The 20,199-nt window shown below is 39.7% G+C and overlaps 1 protein-coding gene across 1 annotated transcript; it reads left to right on the top strand.

The window, feature by feature from the left end:
- The first annotated feature begins 6,504 nt into the window (after positions 1-6,504).
- On the top strand, positions 6,505-7,981 carry LOC138900073 (protein PLASTID MOVEMENT IMPAIRED 15-like). The gene is made up of 3 exons (XM_070186777.1): positions 6,505-6,843; positions 7,184-7,306; positions 7,412-7,981. The coding sequence occupies exons 1-3, from the start codon at positions 6,505-6,507 to the stop codon at positions 7,979-7,981; spliced, it is 1,032 nt and encodes a 343-aa protein (XP_070042878.1).
- Positions 7,982-20,199: the final 12,218 nt, after the last annotated feature.

Here is a 20,199-nt window from a genome sequence, read left to right as displayed (position 1 = left end):
TCATGCCCACCTTGTCTCAAATAACTTCATTTCTAATTCTATCTAACCTGGCATGCCCGCACATCCATCTCAACATACTCATTTCAGCCACCTTCATCTTTTGGACATGGTAGTTCTTAACTGGCCAACACTCTGCTCCATACAACATAGTCGGTCTGATCACCACTCTATACAGCTTATATTTAGGTTTAGGTGACACATTCTTATCACACAAACCATCAGAAGCGAGCATCCATTTCACCCACTCTTCCCCAATACGATGTGTAACATCCTCGTCGATCTCTCCATTCCCTTGTATAACTGACCCAAGGTATTTAAAACTTTCTCTCCTAGGGATGACTTAAGAATCAATCCTCACGTCTTCATCCACTACCTGAGTTGCACCACTGAACTTGAACTCTAAGTATTCTGTCTTTGTGCTGCTCAACGTGAAACCTTTAGACTCCAGGGTTTGCCTCTAAACCTCTAACCTCTCGTTAACACCGCCTCATGTCTCGTCAATCAGAACAATTTCATCTGTAAATAACATGCTCCACGACACCTCCCCTCGGTTAATCCATATAAGGAAAACAAATCTTAAGAGGATAATTTCTTAAAAGATCTCCTTTACACGCCCTTTCTTTCTATGCAAGTATTCCTATAAATTGAAGTCTTTGTTCGTAAGACCTATGCATTCCAGTAAAACACTTATGATGTACTCAATAAGTATCGTAAATAAACACGGCAAGGTAAGAGAAGCATAAATTGTTAATGATACTAGCTATCACCTGTGTAGTTCCATTTTTTAAACCGACACAAAACAATATTGAAAATTAACTCATCAAGTTTCGCGAGAAAACAACCGTGTGTGTATGTGTACAGTTCTCAAATACTCTGCTCGGACAATATCATGGCATGTAGAGATGATGAGTAGTTAAATCAGGTAAATGATCAAGGAAATACAAAATCCACACAACACTGGTCGGATTCTCTCAAATTCCATATCCGTTCCAAACCACTGATCAGTATTCTCAATAACCGTGTGTACACCATCAAGAGAGAAACATGAGAGAGTGACCCTAGGGGATGGATCCATATCCACACGCTGCACGGATAACTCACGTGCTGTATGGATAACTCATGTGCTAATAATAGAACCCCGCACGGACAACTCACGTGCTGCACGAACAATTCACGTGCCAATAACATCAATATATGGATCTGCATGGACAACTCACGTGTTGCACGGACAACTTACGTGCCAATAATACAATCCGCCTGGTATGGTGACAGCCTTCTAATCCAAACATATCATACAGGAGAAATTAAACAAGTATACATATGTGTGATGAATGAATAACAATTCTCACACTCCTGGACTGGTATAAATGACATGCTAATGTGTAGGCATGTGCAAAGTGTGCTATCATAGCTCAAATCGAAAATTTCATCACTGAAAAGCATTTATGAAGTTCATTCAGGGCTTAAACCTTTATGTAGCCTCAGCATGGCTCAAAAAGATAACACAAACTGTTACAAATATGACAAATATCATAGCTTAAAGCTTAACAATCAAATTCAAGGCTTGTAAGAGCCCGAGCACAACCCGAACATGAATAAATGAACCTGGTGCCCGCATATGTGTTCATCCCCACGCATGTGCGCACCCAATAACACATAGCTATCATAACAATTCAGGCAACTAGTGCCTCAACCGAGTTTAAAAAAGATACTTATCTCAAGCAAATCAAATCACTCCGCTAGCAAGCCCTTCCCACGCGTATACGCCTCCGGAAGGATCGAATCTAGCAAAAACTAACGTAATACTATCAACAAAAGCTATAGGAATTGATTCCAATTAATAAAGCTACGATCTTTAACTAAGGTCAAAAGTCAACTCAAAAGGTTAACCCCGGGCCCACAAAAAACCAACCCCAGATCCACGTCTCCGAATCCGACAAAATTGATAAAATCTGAACACCCATTCAATAATGAGTCCAACCATACCAAAATTACTCAAATCCGATCATAACTCGACCTTCAAATCCTCAAATTAAAGCCTATAAAGTTTCTACAATTTTCCCCAATTCTTCCAACCCAAAACACTAATTAAATGATGAAAACAATGATATATTCATGTATATTAACCAAATCCCAGTTAGAATCACTTACCCCAATCAATCCGTTGAATATCCCTCCAAGAATCGCCTCAATCCGAGCTCCCAAAATCAAATTATGAAATATAACTCAAACCCTCATCTTTGAAAACTTATATTCTGCCGAGATGCCCCTTAATTGCGATCACGGGAAGTGCTTCGTGATCGCGAAGCACAAACCATAAGCTTCCAAAATTTACTCTCCACGAACGCGAATAACCCGACGCAAATGCGACTCACAAACTCCCATACCTACATGATCGCGAACCTCTTCACGCGATTGCGAAGAACAACTTCGCGTGAACCTCAGTCTCTTCCATTCTTCTTCGTGAACCCGACTCCCTTCACGCGATCACAGACTTCTTCTCGTGATCGCATGGAACAAATCTTACACCGACCCAAACAACTTTTCGTGATCGCATATAAGGAAACCACCAACAGAAATCAGCAGTTCTTCAAAGTTTCAAAATGCACCGAACATGATCCGAATCACACCCGAGGCCCCCGAGACCTCAACCAAACATACCAACAAGTCCTAAAATCAGATACGAATTCGGTCGAAGCGTCAAATCATATCAAACAACATCAAAAACATGAATTGCATATTGATTCAAGCCTAATGAACTTATGAACTTTTAACTTTTACGTTCGATGCCGAAACCTATCAAATCAACTTCGATTAACCTCAAAATTTGCACACAAGACATAAATGACACGACAGACCTATTCTAACTTCCAGAACCAAAATCTGAGCCTGGTAACCATAAAGTCAAGTTTCGGTCAAACTTCTCAACTCTCCAAACTTTTATTTTTCCAACTTTCGCCAATTCAAGCCAAAATCATCTACGGACCTCCAAATCAATATCTGAACACACTCCTAAGTCCAAAATCACCCTACGGAGCTATCAGAACCATCAAAACTCCATTCCAGAGTCATTTACACACAAGTCAACATCTGGTCAACTCTTTCAACTTAGGCCTCCAACATTGGGACTATGTGTCCCAATTCATTCCGAAACATCTCCGGAACCAAACCAACCACCCCGTCAAGTCACATAACAACAATTGAGTACATAATAAGTAGTAAATAGGGGAACAGGGATACAACACTCAAAACGACTGGCCAGGTCATTACAACTGCGTACCCTTGGACTGCTTTGCTTGTTACCTTGCTCATCCCTTTTCTTATTCTTAAGTTTTTGAATAGCTCATTTACTGTTTTGTTGGGAAATGAATGTGCTTATTTGGGAAATTTTTTTTTCTCGATATTAGGCTAATCAGAAACTTGAGTTGGATCCTCTTTGGGCCTTCTTTATCGTTGTATATTGTGAGGCCTATTAGTTTTGGGTGGATCACTAGTGGAAGCAAAAGTAGTCCTTAAAGGTGAAAACCAACACATAAACGAAGTCATATCACGGACTACAGCCAAAAAGAATATGACTATTAGAGAATAATTTAATTTACATTAGCTAACAATGAAAATAATTTTACACTATTAATATTAATTTAATCAGTAATAGTAGATTAGCACATTTCTTATTTCACAATATCATACTTATTATAAATAGTTATCTATTGTTGCAAGTCAACTTAACATAATTATAACAAAGTTAAACTCATCAGAAATACTACTCCCCCCATTCCAATTTATATGACCTTATTCCCTTTTTGGTCTATTCCAAAAAGAATGAACCTTTCTAAATTTGAAAATAATTTAGCTTAAACTTTCAGTTCTACCCTTAATGAGAAGCTTTTATAACCACACTTATACTTTTGCATGTTTACCACCATACGTTTCAAAAGAATTATAGCCATACAAATATTCTGACTAGTTTATGCCACAAATTCCAAAAGTCTTCATTTTTTTCTTAAACTCCGTGCTCGATCAAACGGGTTCACATAAATTAGAACGAGGAAATATTGTGTACTCCCTCCGGTCCACAATAAGTAATTTTTTGGATATTTTTACACAGATTAAGATATCCACGTTTTAACGTTAATTAGCAATAAAATTGATCATATTAATCTTTATTATCTCTTCACATATACACACCTAACACATACTCCAACATTATTTACTCCAAGGGCAATGTAGGGAAAAAATAATTAATTTATTCTTGAAATCTGGAAAAATCACTTATTTTAGACCACAAAAAAAGGTCAAAAAATTACTTATTATGGACCGGATGGAGTATCTAAATACTATACATGTCATTCTCGAGATTGCAAGGAAGTAAAATTTGATTATTATTTTTAATATTTTTTGTACAATTTCGAAATATCTAAATGTTTATCTTAAAAACGGATAACAATTGAATTTATATGTGGTTTTAAGGACACGTGATTTTACTTGCAAATTGATATTGAAATTGACTGTAAAGAAAAGTAAAAGCAAACCAAATGAGATGTGTAGCTTTGGCCCTCGAACCAAATGAAATAGCAAATGAAATATGAGTAGAGTAACATAGTATTGAGAACCTAAAGAAAAGAATAGTATATTGGTTTTTACTACCTCAGTCCCCTCTATAAATAATCAAATCCCCTTTATATAGTAGGGGAGTCCTACTCTTGATACAATTCTAAATATAGTAAGGATTCTCATGATAAGCTAATTAATCGGCCTCTTCTTGATATGTGTCGTGATTTCCGTCGAGATCCTCCCCTTAATTGCGGCTATAACGGCATTTTTACTTCTTGGCTCGATCTTGATCCTGGCCAATCTCGATCTTGGCCGAACTCGATCTTGATCGATCTCTGGGTCTTTGAGCTCGATCTTGGCCGATCTCGATCTTGATCGGTCTTTGGGTCTCGAGTTCGACAACATATACTTCGCACCATGGATCAATATTACAATTATGATACTTGGGCCATCATGTTCCAATCTCTATTAATCATACAAAGGGCAAAACTCAGTTTTGACCGTATACAGATAGTCCCCTCATTTCTCGGATAGAAGATAATGAGAAATGATATGAATTTCTGAACTCCGACTTAGTTGATGATGATATCAGCGACGAGCCCGATTATGATGTATGTAACAAACGTCCCGTCGGTCCAGTTACTAAGGCATTAAATTCCTATCAGTCGTTGGTCGGCCACTACCGGTTCTGAACCGTCATCACCAGGCTATAAATATTTTCACTTTCATCCTCATCCAAACTTTTCACTCAAAAGCTTTTTCTTTACTCTTGCATCTTCTTCAAAAATTCCCTTTGCTTTATACATTTTACATTGCATACAACCCTAATTCTCGTTCCCTTTGTTCATCAATGGCGAAAACCTCTAAAATGGTGTCGCAAAAGGAGGCCGCTTCTTCATCACGACCCGCCGGCAGTGAGGATGCGATGGAGCCTCGCCTTGAGGAATTCGTTCCGGTAGGGTGCTCAACTGTCATCAATTTTAAGGTTGAAAAACCTTCTTCGGTACCGGGCCGATGTGAGCCGATCTCGAGGTACCAGTGTTCAATCACCGAGAAAATTCTCGATAAAGTAAAATACGAATGTAACAGGGGCGACAAGCACGTGGTAGTCCCATCGCCTGAAGAATCAGTTACTACCCACGTGGAAGGGTTCTTAAGTGTTTATATTTATCCTTTCACGCTGGGTTCATTAGACCCCGTCATCGTCGCCTTTTACAAGAGATACGACATGACCCTTGGCCAAATCTACCCTTCCTTTTGGAGAATGGTGATTCTTCTTCGATTCTTCTCAAGCAAAATTGAGGGGTGTCTTTTCACCCTCGATCACCTTATACGCCTTTATAGTCCCCGACTCTATCGAGGAGGGTTAATCAAGATTGCTCGCCGAGCCACCAAAGCGTCATTCTCGAGTATAGACGAGACTCGTGATCATGGTTGGATGGGCTGATTTGTTCGAGTCAGAACCTTGGACTTAATCTGTGCCGATGACATGCCGTTTCCTAAGAAATGGAATATGAACCGTGAATACTTATTTCCCTTCGAGCGTTTTAATTTATGACAGCCTTCTATTTTCTTGATCCACTTTTTCTTTCTTGTTACAGTCATGGATCGGATGCCGGAACCGATTCCGGGTCTTTAATAATGGGTTGAAGGTTTGGTGTTACAAAGACTGTACTCCAAGCGCATCAAAGGGTCGATGGGAGGCCCGCAGTCATCGTAAGTCTCTTTCTTAGTTTGTTTGTAATTTTTTCATTTTCACTTGCTTACCCCCCTTTTTCCCTTTGCAGGACTTGGGAAGGATGTTGCCATAAGGCCCCCATTTGATGATGAAAAGGTCCCTACCCCGAAGCAGGTTAAAGAGAAGAAGAGAAAAGATGCACCGAGTTCCCCGGTCTCAGAAAAGAAAAAATCGGCGAAGAAATCTCACAAGCCCGGGGGGACTCCGGTATCATGCCTCCGGACTCAATCCGCCGACTAAGGGATGAACTTGAAGAAGGAGAAGAGAAATTAGCCTATGTACTGGCTAATGTTGTGATACAACAATCCTCTGAATCGGCGGAGGTAGATAAGGGAAACCTGGCCATAATTCTTGAACAAGGAAAAGCCGAGACTATCCCTTCTCGAGCTAAGATGGTTAAGGGGGAGACCGAGGGAAAGCCTTCTCGGGCAGAAAACGATATCTTGAGGGATGAGCTCGGGGTAATCAACATTAGCACTGATATCCACGGCTTTCTGGATGGGCTCGAGTTAGCTACCTCGGAGGAGATTATCAGGTTCGGTGGATTATCGGTGCCGAATAAAGCATCATGGTCGGGCTCTACCGGGTCTTCATCGGTTCCAAAACTAGTAGACCGATTCCCGGCCCCGAGTGCTAATCCCGATCGTAAGCGAAAGATAGTGTTCTCCATCTCGGAGGATGCCTGAATTTTCTCTCCCCCTGAGGGGATTGCTAGTTACCTTCGGTCCTTGGTGACCGAAGAGGATCAAACCATGATGAATGCGGTAGGACCCGCTTTCCTTTTCAACGAGGCTCAACATGCTTTGAATCGAATAACTTCGATTGTATCTCTACCGTTTCTTTTACACTTAGATTTGTAGATAATTCTAACATCTGTTTCCATGTTTGTAGGCTTCAGTGTTGCATCACAAGGCTTTCCTCCGAATCCGGGAGGAGCATGGGGCCGAAGTTTGGAACCTCACTAAGAAGAGTGACTCCTACAAACTTCTTAGTGAGAAGCTTCGGGCAGATTTGGCAACGGCTTGAGATGAGCACAAGGAAATAGCTGAGCAGGCATTCCGAATTCTTCACGATAGTGAAGATGAATTGGAGATAACCACTAACGATCCGATTCTGCAGGTTTGGCAGAGGCTTGAACAGATTGGACAACTCAATTCGCAGGTAGATGAGCTACTGGACGAGGCAAAAAAATTCAAAGATATAGACGTCCTTGCCTTGAAAAGGGAGTTCGTCCAAGTGCAATTGGAGTTGGCTGAGACCCAGCTTCGGGCTGCAGAAGAAAATGCCTCGGTGCAGATCAAGAAGGTTAAGGAGCTTCAACATCGATTGGATTTGGCCACTTCTAATAAGGCAGGCTTGGCCGATGAACTCGAAGTGGCCAAATCCGAGGTGGCCGAGGCAAATAAAAGAGTTGATGCTAAAGTGTCCCAGTTCAGGATCGATGTTGAGGTCAATCAGGCCAAGGCCAAGAGCATGGTCGAACATGCTAAATGGCAGGCTTGGAGGGAAGCTTTCGAGGAGGTCAGTGCTCAGGGCTTCGATGTTGCGGCCGAAATTGAAAATGCCAAGGCGGAGGAAACCAGAGCCCGAAGGCTGGACTTCCCTGAGGAAGACTCCAAGAGCTTGAGCAAATTTGAGGACGGAGAAAATCCCGAGGACGCAGCCTCCGATGAACATCAAGCCACTTAGGATATTAGGTTTCTTGTTTTTCTTTTGTATCTTTTCTGGGGCCGATTCAGCCTTTTGTAAAAACCTATATATATATATATATATATATATATATATATAAGGCTTTTCTTGCTTTTTCGATTCTTGTGTTTTTCCTTTGCTTTTCTGTAGTTTACGAAGGTCGAAAATGCCTTAGCATAAAATTGTGTCCGAGGTTTAGACAATTTGATTGGAACCAAACTAGTATAGCCCTTAGGTTTTTCGATTGAGTGAGTGCTTGCTCGAACTCGAAGTAATATAGCCCTTAGGATTTTGTAAGAAAGGTTGTTTATGGCTTTCTCCCCTTTTCGGCTTGAAAAGGTTTTTTATCATTTGTATTCGCAAAAAACTCGTAATGCCTTGGCTTGAAATAAGGAATCGTTCAAGAGTTCGAACAATTTTGTACTTATTAGAGATTTCGAGTCTTGACATTATCAAAGTCTTTTATGATTTTGCTGGGGGTAACCTTTTTAACTGGTTTATGAAAGAATTTGGAGGCCTGTTTTGTTACGAAATTTGGACGTCTCCGATCCGTGTTAATTTGGTCGTAGCCTCTTTAGTTCGGGATTTTGCCCCTTGGGCTTATTTTCCCGTTTTACTTCGAGCTTGCCCGAAGTTGGCCGTGGCCTATAAAAATCGAGGGTTGCCTAAAAAGTCTTATGATCTCAGAGTTTTAATAATTCGATCTCGTTTATTTTTCGGACGGCAGTTCCCGAGCGTGGGGGTAATTATCTGAACTCTGATTATGGTCAGCCCTTAAGCCTATTTACATAATAGGTCGAGAGTATGGAATTGTAAAGAAAAATACTTTTCTTTATAAATGATAATACATGCATACATGTTATATTCCAGGGCTCGAGCAAACTATGCGGGCACGGTTCGTTTGACCGTTTGTCCCTTACAAATTTTTCCTATCGAGACCCTGCTGCCATGAAGTAACTTTCTCGCATCAAAGTTGACATTCGAGGGCAATACTCCCAGTGTTCGAGGTTGATTATAAAGAAACCTCGGATACTGTTGAATTGTTCTAAGTTAGCACGATCAATGGTTGCCTCATTAAAAATCTCGCCGGAAAACCTATTTGGGACAAAACCGGTCTAAGGGAAAAAGAGTGCAACACATGCTTTCAGACCTAAAAGCTTCGTGTCGAAGAATCCATTGATGTTTCTGGTCGAACACCTGCAAAGGTTAGTTTAAAATATAAATGAAAACGGAAAGAGTCGTACCTTAGCAGTAGTATCTTTTAGGTGCGATATGTTCCAATTGCTCGACAGTTATTCGCCATTTATCGTGCCGAGCTTATAAGATCCTTTTTCGATGATTTCGAGAACCTAGTACGGTCCTTCCCAGTTCGGACCCAGTTTCCCTTCATTCGGATTTTGGGTGTTGAGGATGACTTTTCTTAGCACCAAGTCCCCGATGTTAAAATGTCGAAGATTGGCTCTTCGATTGTAGTATCTTTCGATCTGCTGTTTTTGGGCGCCTAATTAGACGGGGGCGGCTTCACGTCTTTCGTCCAAAAATTCTAGGCTCGTATTCATGGCCTCGTTATTTGACTCCTCTGTTGCATATCGAAACCTGATGCTAGGTTCTCCGACCTTGATCGGGATCAGAGATTCGGTGCCATAAACTAACGAGAATGATGTTGCTCCGGTACTGGATTTCGATGTTGCGCCATAAACCTCGGGTAGTATTTCTCTCCATTTTCCTTTGGCGTCGGTCAATCTCTTCTTAAGATTTTGGATGATGGTTTTGTTGGTCGACTCGGCTTGTCCGTTCCCGCTGGGATGATAAGGTGTTGATAGGATCCTTTTGATCTTGTGATCCTCGAAAAATTTAGTTACTTTGCTGCCGATGAATTATTTTCCATTATCACAAACAATCTCGGAGGGCATCTCGAATCGATATATGATGTGGTCCCAAATGAAGTCTATGACTTCCTTTTCTCTGACTTTCTCAAAAGCATGTACTTCAACCCATTTAGAGAAATAAGCAGTCATAAACAAAATAAGTAGAACTTTACCTGGGGCCGAAGGGAGAGGGTCAACGATATCCATTCCCCATTTCATGAAGGGCCATGGGGACAGGACCAAGTGGAGTAGTTCCCTGGGTTGATGAATCATGGGCACATGCCTTTGGCATTTGTCACATTTTCGAATGAACTCCCTTGCATCCTTCCCCATATCAGTCCAATAGTACCCTGCTCTGATTACTTTGTGGACCAGCGATTCGACACCGGAATGATTTCCACAAGTGCCCTTGTGAACTTCTTGTAGGATGTAGGCGGTATCTCCTGGTCCCAAACATATTGCCAACGGTCTATCGAACGTCCTTCTAAACAGCGTTCCGTCTTCGGACAAAGTGAACCATGCTGCCTTTGTGCCCAAAGTTCTCGACTCCTTTAGATCCGATGTAAGCTTCCCGTTCTTTAAGTACTCTATATACTTATTTCTCCAATCCCAGGTTAAACTTGTAGAGTTTATCTCGGCATGACCTTCTTCACTTACCGATCTCATGAGTTGTACGACAGTCCCCGAGTTGAGTTCGTCGTCCTCGACCGGCGAACCTAAGTCTGCAAGAGCGTCGGCCTCGCTGTTCTGTTCTTGAGATACATGTTGCAAGGTCCATTCCTTAAATTGATGTAGAGTCACCTATAGTTTATCTAAGTACCTCTGCATTCGGTCTTCTCGGACTTCAAAAGTCCCGTTAACTTGGTTTACCACGAGGAGGGAATCACACTTAGCCTCTATGACCTCCGCTCCCAAGGTTTTAGCTAGTTTGAGACCTACAATCATGGCCCCATACTCGGCCTCATTGTTAGTCAATTTTGTAGTTCTGATATGCTGTCTAATTACATTACCTGTGGGTGATTTTAGTACGATGCCTAGTCCGGACCCCTTCACGTTCGAAGCACCGTCCGTAAAGAGGGTCCAGACTCCCGAAGATGTATATGATTTTATCAGTAATTCTTTTTCAACCTTAGGTACGAGGGCCCACGTAAAGTTAGCCAAGATTGAGACTTGATGGTGGTTCGGGGTCGATACTCAATATCGTACCAACTGATTTCTACGGCCCATTTGGCCAATTGACCCGAAAGCTCGAGTTTATGCAAAATATTTCGAAGAGGATAAGTTGTTATGACACATATTAGATGACATTGGAAATATGGTTTTAGTTCCTAAAGGCGCTTATTAAAGCAGGCGCTAATTTTTCTAAGTGTGGATATCTAGTTTCGGCCTCATCTAAGGTCCGACTAACATAATAGACAGGGAACTGCGTAGCTTGTTCTTCTCGGACCAGGACTCCACTTACTGCTATCTCCGAGACTGCCAAGTACAGGTAAAGTTGTTTGTCCACTTCTGGGGTGTGAAGCAGCGGTGGGCTCGATAAATACCGCTTTAGTTCCTCTAAGGCCTGCTGGCATTCCGGAGTCCATGCAAAATTGCTCTTCTTCTTAAGCAGCGAGAAGCATCAGTGGCTCCTATATGAGGATCTCGAAATGAATCGTCCTAGGGCGGCTATCCGCCCCGTCAGCCTCTGCACAGCTTTTACATTATTCACTACCGTGATATCATCGATAGCTTTTATTTTATTGGGGTTGATCTCGATTCCCCGGTTGGACACCATGAAACCAAAAAACTTCCCCGAGCCAACTCCGAATGCACACTTTTTGGGGTTGAGCTTCATAGTGTACTTCCTTAATATATCGAAAGTCTCCTGCAAATGCTTTAAATGGTCCTCTGCTCGCAGGGACTTAATTAACATATCATCAATATAAACTTTCATTAGTTTTCCTATTTGTTCTTCGAACATTTGGTTTACTAGGCGTTGATAAGTTGCACCAGAATTTTTTAGACCAAATGGCATTATATTATAACAGTAGGTGTCGTACTTAGTGATAAACGAGGTCTTTTCCTGATCCTCCAGGTTCATCCGTATCTGGTTGTACCCGGAGTAGGCATCGAGAAAACTGAGAGTCTCGTGGCCGGCCGTGGCATCGATCCTACGATCAATATTAGGCAAAGGAAAAGAATCCTTGGGGCATGCTTTATTCAGGTCTTTATAATCTATACACATTCTAAGTTTGTTTTCCTTCTTAGGGACTACCACTACGTTTGCTAACCATTCGGGGTACTTTACTTCCCGAATGGATCCTTTTGAGAAGTTTGGTTACCTCGTCCTTGATGAAGGCATGTTTTGACCTCGGACTGGGGCCTTCATTTTTGCTTTACCGGGCGGAATTTAGGGTCCAGGCTTAGTTTGTGAGTGGTAATTTCTACTGGAATCCCTGTCATATCGAGGTGGGACCAAGCAAAGCAATCTGTGTTAGCTTTAAGGAAATGAAGAAGGTTTTTTCCTGAGCTCGAGGGTTAGCCCCGTGCCCAGGTATACCTTTCGTTCGGGCTGATGCTTGGCCAGTATGACTTGTTCCAGCTCTTCGACTGTTGACTTGGTGGCGTCAGAGTCATTGGGAACTACGAAGGATCGAAGGATCCAGTAGTCGTCATCCACATCGATCCCTTGCTCCTGCAATCGGGTCGAAGGTGGTATCTTTGGTTGCTATTTGGCCTCCTGTTTTCCCTTCAATCCCTTCATTGATGAGAGTGCCAATACCGGTATTACTTCATTGACTAAAAACATTTCCTTGGTGGCGGGTTGCTCCCCGTACACTATTTTTGACTCCCTCCGACGTCGGGAACTTCAGAACTTGGTGAAGGCTCGAGGGTACTGCCCTCATGTTATGGATCCAAGGCATTCTGAGCTGGGCGTTGTACCTCATGTCACCATCGATCACATGGAATTTTGTTTCTTGGATGGTCCCGGCCACGTTCACTAGCAAAGTAATTTCACCTTTGGTGGTTTTGCTTGCCATGTTAAAGCCGTTAAGTACTCGGGCTGCCGGCACAATTTGATCTTGTAGGCTGAGCTGTTCCACGACCCTCGATCGAATAATGTTGTCCGAGCTACCTGGATCAATCAAAACACGTTTAACTTGAATTTTATTCATAAGGACATATATACCAGTGCGTCGTTGTGGGGTTGTAAGATCCCCTCTACATCCTCGCCATTGAAAGATAAGGTCCCTTCCGGTACGTAGTCTCGAGTCCGCTTTTCCCTCGTGATCGACACCTTGGTGCGTTTGAATTCGGGTCCCCGAGGAATATCAACCCCTCCAACAATCATGTGGATCACGTGCTTTGGCTCTTCTTGGTCATTCTATCTATTTGAATCTCTGTTCTTGAAATGGTTTTTAGCCCGATCGCTTAAAAATTCTCGAAGATGCTTAACCCGATAGAATGTTTTTTAGCCCGATCGCTTAACAAACGTGCTACATCCTCCCTCAGTTGTCTGCAATCTTCTGTTCTATGACCATGGGTGCCATGATATTTGCACATTTGATTAGGATTTCTCTGGGCCGGATCAGTCTGTAGAGGTCGGGTCACCTGGTGTCTTTGATGCACCCAATGGCCGATACAATAGCCGATGCATCAATGTTGAAGTTGTATTCTGATAGTCATGGTGCTTCTTTGGGTTCAACATTTCTATCGAAACCACTCTTACTCATGAGCCCTCGAGAGCTCTGTCTTCGATCATTTCTTCTATCAATTCGAATGGGGTTGCGTCTAGGCCCGTTGTTTCTCCGATCTCCACCGTATGGCTGATATCGATCTCTGTTTGACCGTGGTTACATACCCGGAAGGAGTCCCCAACTGGTCATCCCCAACCCTAATCTTTGACTGGTACCGATTATGCACGTCGGCCCAGGTTACAGCTGGATATTCGATCAAGTTCTGCTTCAACTGTTGTGAGGCTACCGAACTTCGTATGTTTAGGCCCTTAGTGAATGCCTGAACGGCCCAATCGTCGGTGACCGGGGGCAGATCCATACGCTCCATTTGGAACCGAGATACGAACTCCTTGAGCATCTCGTTGTCTTTCTGTTTTACTTTGAAGAGATCCAATTTTCTAGTCTCAACCTTTATCGCTCCGGCGTGCACTTTGACGAAGGAATCTGCGAGCATGGCAAAAGAATCAATGGAGTTAGGTGGTAAATTATGGTACAATATCATCGCCCCCTTTGATAAAGTTTCTCCGAATTTCTTCAGCAGTACAGACTCAATCTCGTCGTCCTCTAGATTGTTTCCCTTTATTGCGCATGTGTAAGAAGTGACATGCTCGTTGGGGTCGATAGTTCCATTATACTTGGGAATTTCTGGCATGCGAAATTTCTTCGGAATGGGCTTTGGAGCCGTGCTCGGGGGGAAGGGCTTTTGTACGAACTTCTTTGAATCCAAACCCTTCAAAATTGGTGGTGCTCCCGAAATTTGATCAACTTGGGAGTTATATGTTTCCACTTTTTTGTCATTCACTTCAATCTTCTTCTCCCCCGATTCAATTCGCTTTGTCAGCTCCTCGAACATTTTCAAGATAGCGGGGTCGGTTCCTGACTCATTCACATTTGACCTCCCTAACACTTGTTCGGCCCTGTGAACAATTTCCTGTGATGGCTCGGGTTCGACCCTACTCGGTGTGTGGTTCTGATTTTTGAAGTTGTGCTATTGCAGCTTGTTGAGCCTGCAGTTTGTCTTTCTATATCTTTGTGTTATTGACAAAACATGACTTGTCAAGAAAGTTAGTTGGTGACATATAGAAAGTTGGGTACATGTAGCTTTTTATTGTCTATTGCTTTCTATAATTTGGACCTCGGTATTCTGGTTTGCGTATTTGATTCAGAGGCTCTTCAGCCATATTATTTTGATGTTAAATCAAAATGATCATCATTTAGAGAACCTAGTTACTTTACGAGATATATATGAATTGGCATATTGCTCTACATCCTTGTTTTCTTTAGACATAAGAGGCTTGAGAAATATGATTGATACCTTGTTTTGTAAATTGCTAGATAGAAATTTGATACTCGATTGAAGTTTAAGTATTTTTCTTGAGGTGAGTCAAGAGAATATACTATGAGCAGAAGTTAACATAATCAGTACTGAGATATGCAGAAATATGTTTTCAATTTCTTTAGTCCGCTAAGTCGCGCAATTGAGTCAGTTGTTGGTTAGCTTTATTTGAGTTTCCTGTTGAATTGACATCCATATTTACTTTGAGTCTGATCAACAACTTTTATGTATTTTATGAGTTACATGGTGTCATTGCTAGGAGTTAGAGTTAGACTAAAAGAGTGTTTACTTCTTGTAAACACTCGCCGAAATTTAACTTTTATATGTGATATAACTTTTTATGCAGGGAATATGAATTGGAGCTTCTGAGGAAAGATATCTGAGAAAAGATATTCCGGGAGATGAAGATGAGTTTAAAAAATTAGTTAAAAAATCCCCCAAATAGCAGTTCTGTTTGGTTAAATAGACATGACATTTCTGGTATTTTTAGCCGATGTTAAGAAGGCAGACTCAATGCAGATTACACCGAGTGCTCATTCAAAAATGTTGCAAGAAATGACTATGATTCTTTTTAGAATTTTAGTTTATCTGATGATGTAATGTTGAAGTACCTATACTTATTTTTTAATAATATATATTTTACTTAATTGATGGCTTGTATTTGTGTCAGAATTATTCTATAGTATTTGACATGTTTTGATACATTTGCATGATAAAGATGATTAATTATAAGAAGATAAATAAGTAAATAAGATAATGGAACACAATTGTGGCAGTTTTGACTGCCAGTTTAAACATGTAGTACATATGGGAACACAATTCGGGCGATTCGGAACCACCGTATTATGCAATTTTGAAACCGCCGCTTTATCAAATGTTAGATTATGGCAGTTTTTGAAAAAACCCGCAATATGTTATTGGCGAGTGAAATTCTGGCATTTATCGAAATCGCCATTTCAGTCTATTGTGGCGGTTTTAAACCGCCATTATACGCCAAAATAACCGTCGTTATAACACTATTTTTTTGTAGTGCGCCTTCTTCGCCGCCCTGTGAGTTCTGACCGGCTGATCGAACGTCTCTGCGGACGCTATTTTTGGGGTCGACGCCCAAATTTGTATTCAGGGCAACATAGGAACTGGCGTCGACGGGGTCTGCAACTGGTACTCCCTCGAGGTCAACTGGAAGCACTTTGTTTCCTGGGATAGCTACGTTGTCGTTTTCTCCATGAAAACCAAGGCCGTTATCGATGTGTGTGGGCACTGCTTGAGAGTTCGACATGCTGATCTTGGAATCAAAAACGCTTACAAAAACAAGTGTAAAGTAGTGTGTGTTATGAAAATTAGCACCAGACAATCACTATTATCCTTAGCCCCACGGTGGGTGCCAAACTGTTTATCCTAAAAACGAATAACTATTGAATGTATATGTAGTTTTAAGGACACGTGATTTTACTTGGCACAAACTGAGAAAATATGCAAATTGATATTGAAATTGACCGTAAAGAAAAGTAAAAGCAAACCAAATGAGATGTGCAGCTTTGGCCCTCGAACGAAATGAAATAGCAAATGAAATATGAGCAGAGTAACAGAGTATTGAGAACCTAAAGAAAAGAATAGTATATTGCTTTTTACTGCCTCAGTCCCCTCTACAAATGATCAGATCCCCTTTATATATTAGGGGAGTCCTAGTCTTGATACAATTCTAAATACAGTAAGGATTCTCATGATAGGCTAATTAATCGGCCTCTTCTTGATATGTGCCGTGATTTCCGCCAAGATCCTCCCCCTAATTGCGGCTATAACGGTTTTTTTATTTCTTGGCTCGATCTTGATCCTGGCCGATCTCGATCTTGATCGGTCTCTGGGTCTTCGAGCTCGATCTTGGCCGACCTCGATCTTGATCGGTCTCTGGGTCTCGAGCTCGACAACATATACTTCGCACCATGGCTCGATATTACAATGATTAACCTTGGACCATCATGTTCCAATCTCGATTAATCATACGAAGGACAAAACTCGATTTTGACCATATATACTAAACTTAACTAAAAATAAGTTAAACAAATCTATTAATTTTAAAAGTCTATGTAATTGATACTTAATAGACGAAAACAATTGCCAAATAATTAGGATTTTGGGAAAAGGAATGAAAGGAGGAAAATCCGTAAACGTCAATGAATGCAAGAAGAGCAAATTGGTTTTGAGATCCAAGGGGAAGCACGTGCTAAAGGGCATCTAATAAAGCAAAACTCATTCGCTTTGGAAGTACTTTTCCCAAAGTAGGCACGTGTCAAGGATTTGTGACGGCGTCAGATTTCAGAATGCCCTCCACCTTTCTAAATGACCAAATTATCCTTCTAAATTTTCTTTTCTTCCCAACTTTCGAAATCTCATTTCATCGGGAAAATGTGTCGGTCGGTGCTTTTTTTCATTTTTTGGGACGGATAGACGTGCACACTTTTGTACGGTAGGCAAATAGCTTTCTATTTTTTTTGTCAAAAAGTTTAGACACGTAATTTAAGTGGTGTTCTGCATCCGTCCAATTTCACATAGGATAAAGTACAAACTTAAATGAATTGAAATTTATAAATAAAATGTGTTAAGCATATTTTTGTGATAATAAAATCAAATTATTAAAGATAAATTATAAATTTAAATTCAAATAATTTGTAAATATAAAAAATATCTTTCTTACTAAAACAGATTAAGAAGAAAAAGTGTTTTGAATAAAATGTGATAGGAGTAGGGGTGTTCATGATTCGGTTTGGATCGGTTTTTTCCTAAAAATAAACCAAACCAATTAAGTCGGTTCTTCAAATATTGGAACCAAACCAAACCAAATATTCGATTTTTATCGGGTTTTATCGGTTATTTATCAATATTTTTCTTAAATATGAGACATACACTGCCAAACACATATTTCGGCGAGTACATTTTCAACGTAACACTATCAAACCAATTGTTCTTTGAGAAATCTATCAATTATCAAGATATATTGATGATAATTGAATCAAATAGTGATGAATAATTTAATTACCAATCAAACTAGAATATAAAAATAAATATTAGATTATTATAATAACAAAGAACTAAACTAAAAATATAAATGACTAATATGTACCATAAAATTTTAGAAACTTTATATATATATATATATATATATATATATATATATATATATATATAATAAATTTAAATAGCTATTTCTATAGTCGGTTTGGTTCGATTTTTTTCGGTTATTTTTTTATTAAAACCAAAACCAAACCAAATTTGATCGGTTTTTAAAATTAAAAATTAAAACCAAACAAAATCTAAAAAGTATCGGGATTTTTTGCCGGTTTGATTCGATTTCCGGTTTGGATCGATTTTTTAGGTTTGTATAAACACCCGTAGATAGGAGTATCATATAGTATGGTAACCAAAAGGTATTCTATTTTTGTATATTCTTATATCGTTTTAGATAGGAAGCTCTAATTTCTGATTGTAGTATCTATATCCGTATTATGGATTTTCTATTACAGTCCCTTTAATTGGTAAAACTGTATTTATAGTCCAATACAGTTTTGGCAATAGCACTAGAACGGTTGCCGCTATTATCTCCTCATACCAACTTTTAGCTTTCAGCATGTAGTAAACATTTACTGCACTTTTATCTTATAGCTATTGAATTTTTTTCTTCTGTAGTTGACTCCAATGAAATTACAACGACCTTCATAATTTATTCTATAACAGTAATCACCCTCTAAAATGAGGAAAACTTGATCTTTCTCCTATTGTGTTTGATGTGCTATAACACCACATATCCTAAGAATTACAGCATTTATCATAAATGTGCTATAAGGGAGTACATGTCCTTTTAAGACCAAAATATATTTTCACTTTTACTTATTAAATTCAACAAATTAAGAGAATTTTTTTTTTTTTTCTGTTTTACTATTAATATTAACTACTCATTTCTCAAATTATTTTCTAAGACTCCTTAAAAATTATCATTATTATGAATATTATGATAAAATATATACTTTATTTATTATTTTTAAGGATCATGCTAAGTTAATTGTGAATAAGTAAAAGTGAATGAAGCAGTACTACTTATCCTTTGTCTAGACTTCTATTTTCCCTCTAGTTAATGACCTTTTGGCTACTGATCAAGGTTCATTAAATATGTTACTACTGTCCTGTTGTGTTTGTTGAATTTTACTCTAAAATAAGTTAGCATTGATAAGCACATATTGACGTAATCGAAAACCAATCATTCATTTGAGAGGATAATCTCCATCAATCCTATCGTAGTGATTCAAGCTCACAAAATTATATTTATCCGTAAAACGATATAGTTGAATTTATACGTAATTTATAAACAAATGAATTAATTTGATCCAAAAATAATAGATGAATTAGACAGAAATATAAGATTTAATCTTAAAATCAAAATAGACGGCAGATATCTTGGTTTCGGGCGCAGAGCTACCGGGAGCAATAAGAACAATACAAATAAGCAAGAAGTAAAATGTTATTGTACTTTTGATAGAATATAGTGTATGCTTGTCAGAAAATTGGTCTCCCTTACAATGATAGTAGAGCTCACTATTTATAGTTGTACCTAGGGAACAAAGTCCTAGGATTAAGCTCCTCTTTAATGATAATTATGAGGCCCATTAAAGGATGTGTAATAACGGGTAGTGAATGTCATATTCTCTGTAACGGATCATGCACTTAATGCTGTAGAATATTTTTCATTGAATGCCACCGAATGGCGGCATTAATTTTATCGTTATGACTATCATTCTCTCCGATGACAAGCGAGATCATTGCCTTCGGGTTTAGCTATCTCCTGCCTTTGGTTCCATGTGTCTCTTTCTCATGTGATCATTAAATATGAACATATTTTATCCCATACAGATAGTCCCCCTACTTCTCGATGGCATAACTTTGTGTCACCGGAATATTGGTAGAAATACCTTTTTTGGCGGGAAATTCTCTGATCCCCTCTGAAAAGCTTCTGACGGTTGATTATACGTACATTTCTCCGTATTTAATGCCCCAAACACGCGTCATCCCACGATTTAGCATCACTTTTGCTGGTTATCGAGGTAATTATGTCAATAATTTTAGCCGCCTATACCTTTACTTATACGCATCAAACCTCTTCATTTACATTTCATAATTCTCTATACTTTCTCAAACTCTCTTTACTCAAATCGTACTTTGTCTTTAACCTTTCTTTAACCTTCTTCTTGATAGAAAAACCTACCCTCATTTCTGATAAAAAATGGCCTCTTCTTACAGAAACCC

Source organism: Nicotiana tomentosiformis, chromosome 10 (genome assembly GCF_000390325.3).
Source record: "Nicotiana tomentosiformis chromosome 10, ASM39032v3, whole genome shotgun sequence".
Classification (NCBI taxonomy): Eukaryota; Viridiplantae; Streptophyta; class Magnoliopsida; order Solanales; family Solanaceae; genus Nicotiana; species Nicotiana tomentosiformis.
Note: the sequence above shows the minus strand (reverse complement) of the source record. Positions and strands in the feature narration are given on the sequence as shown.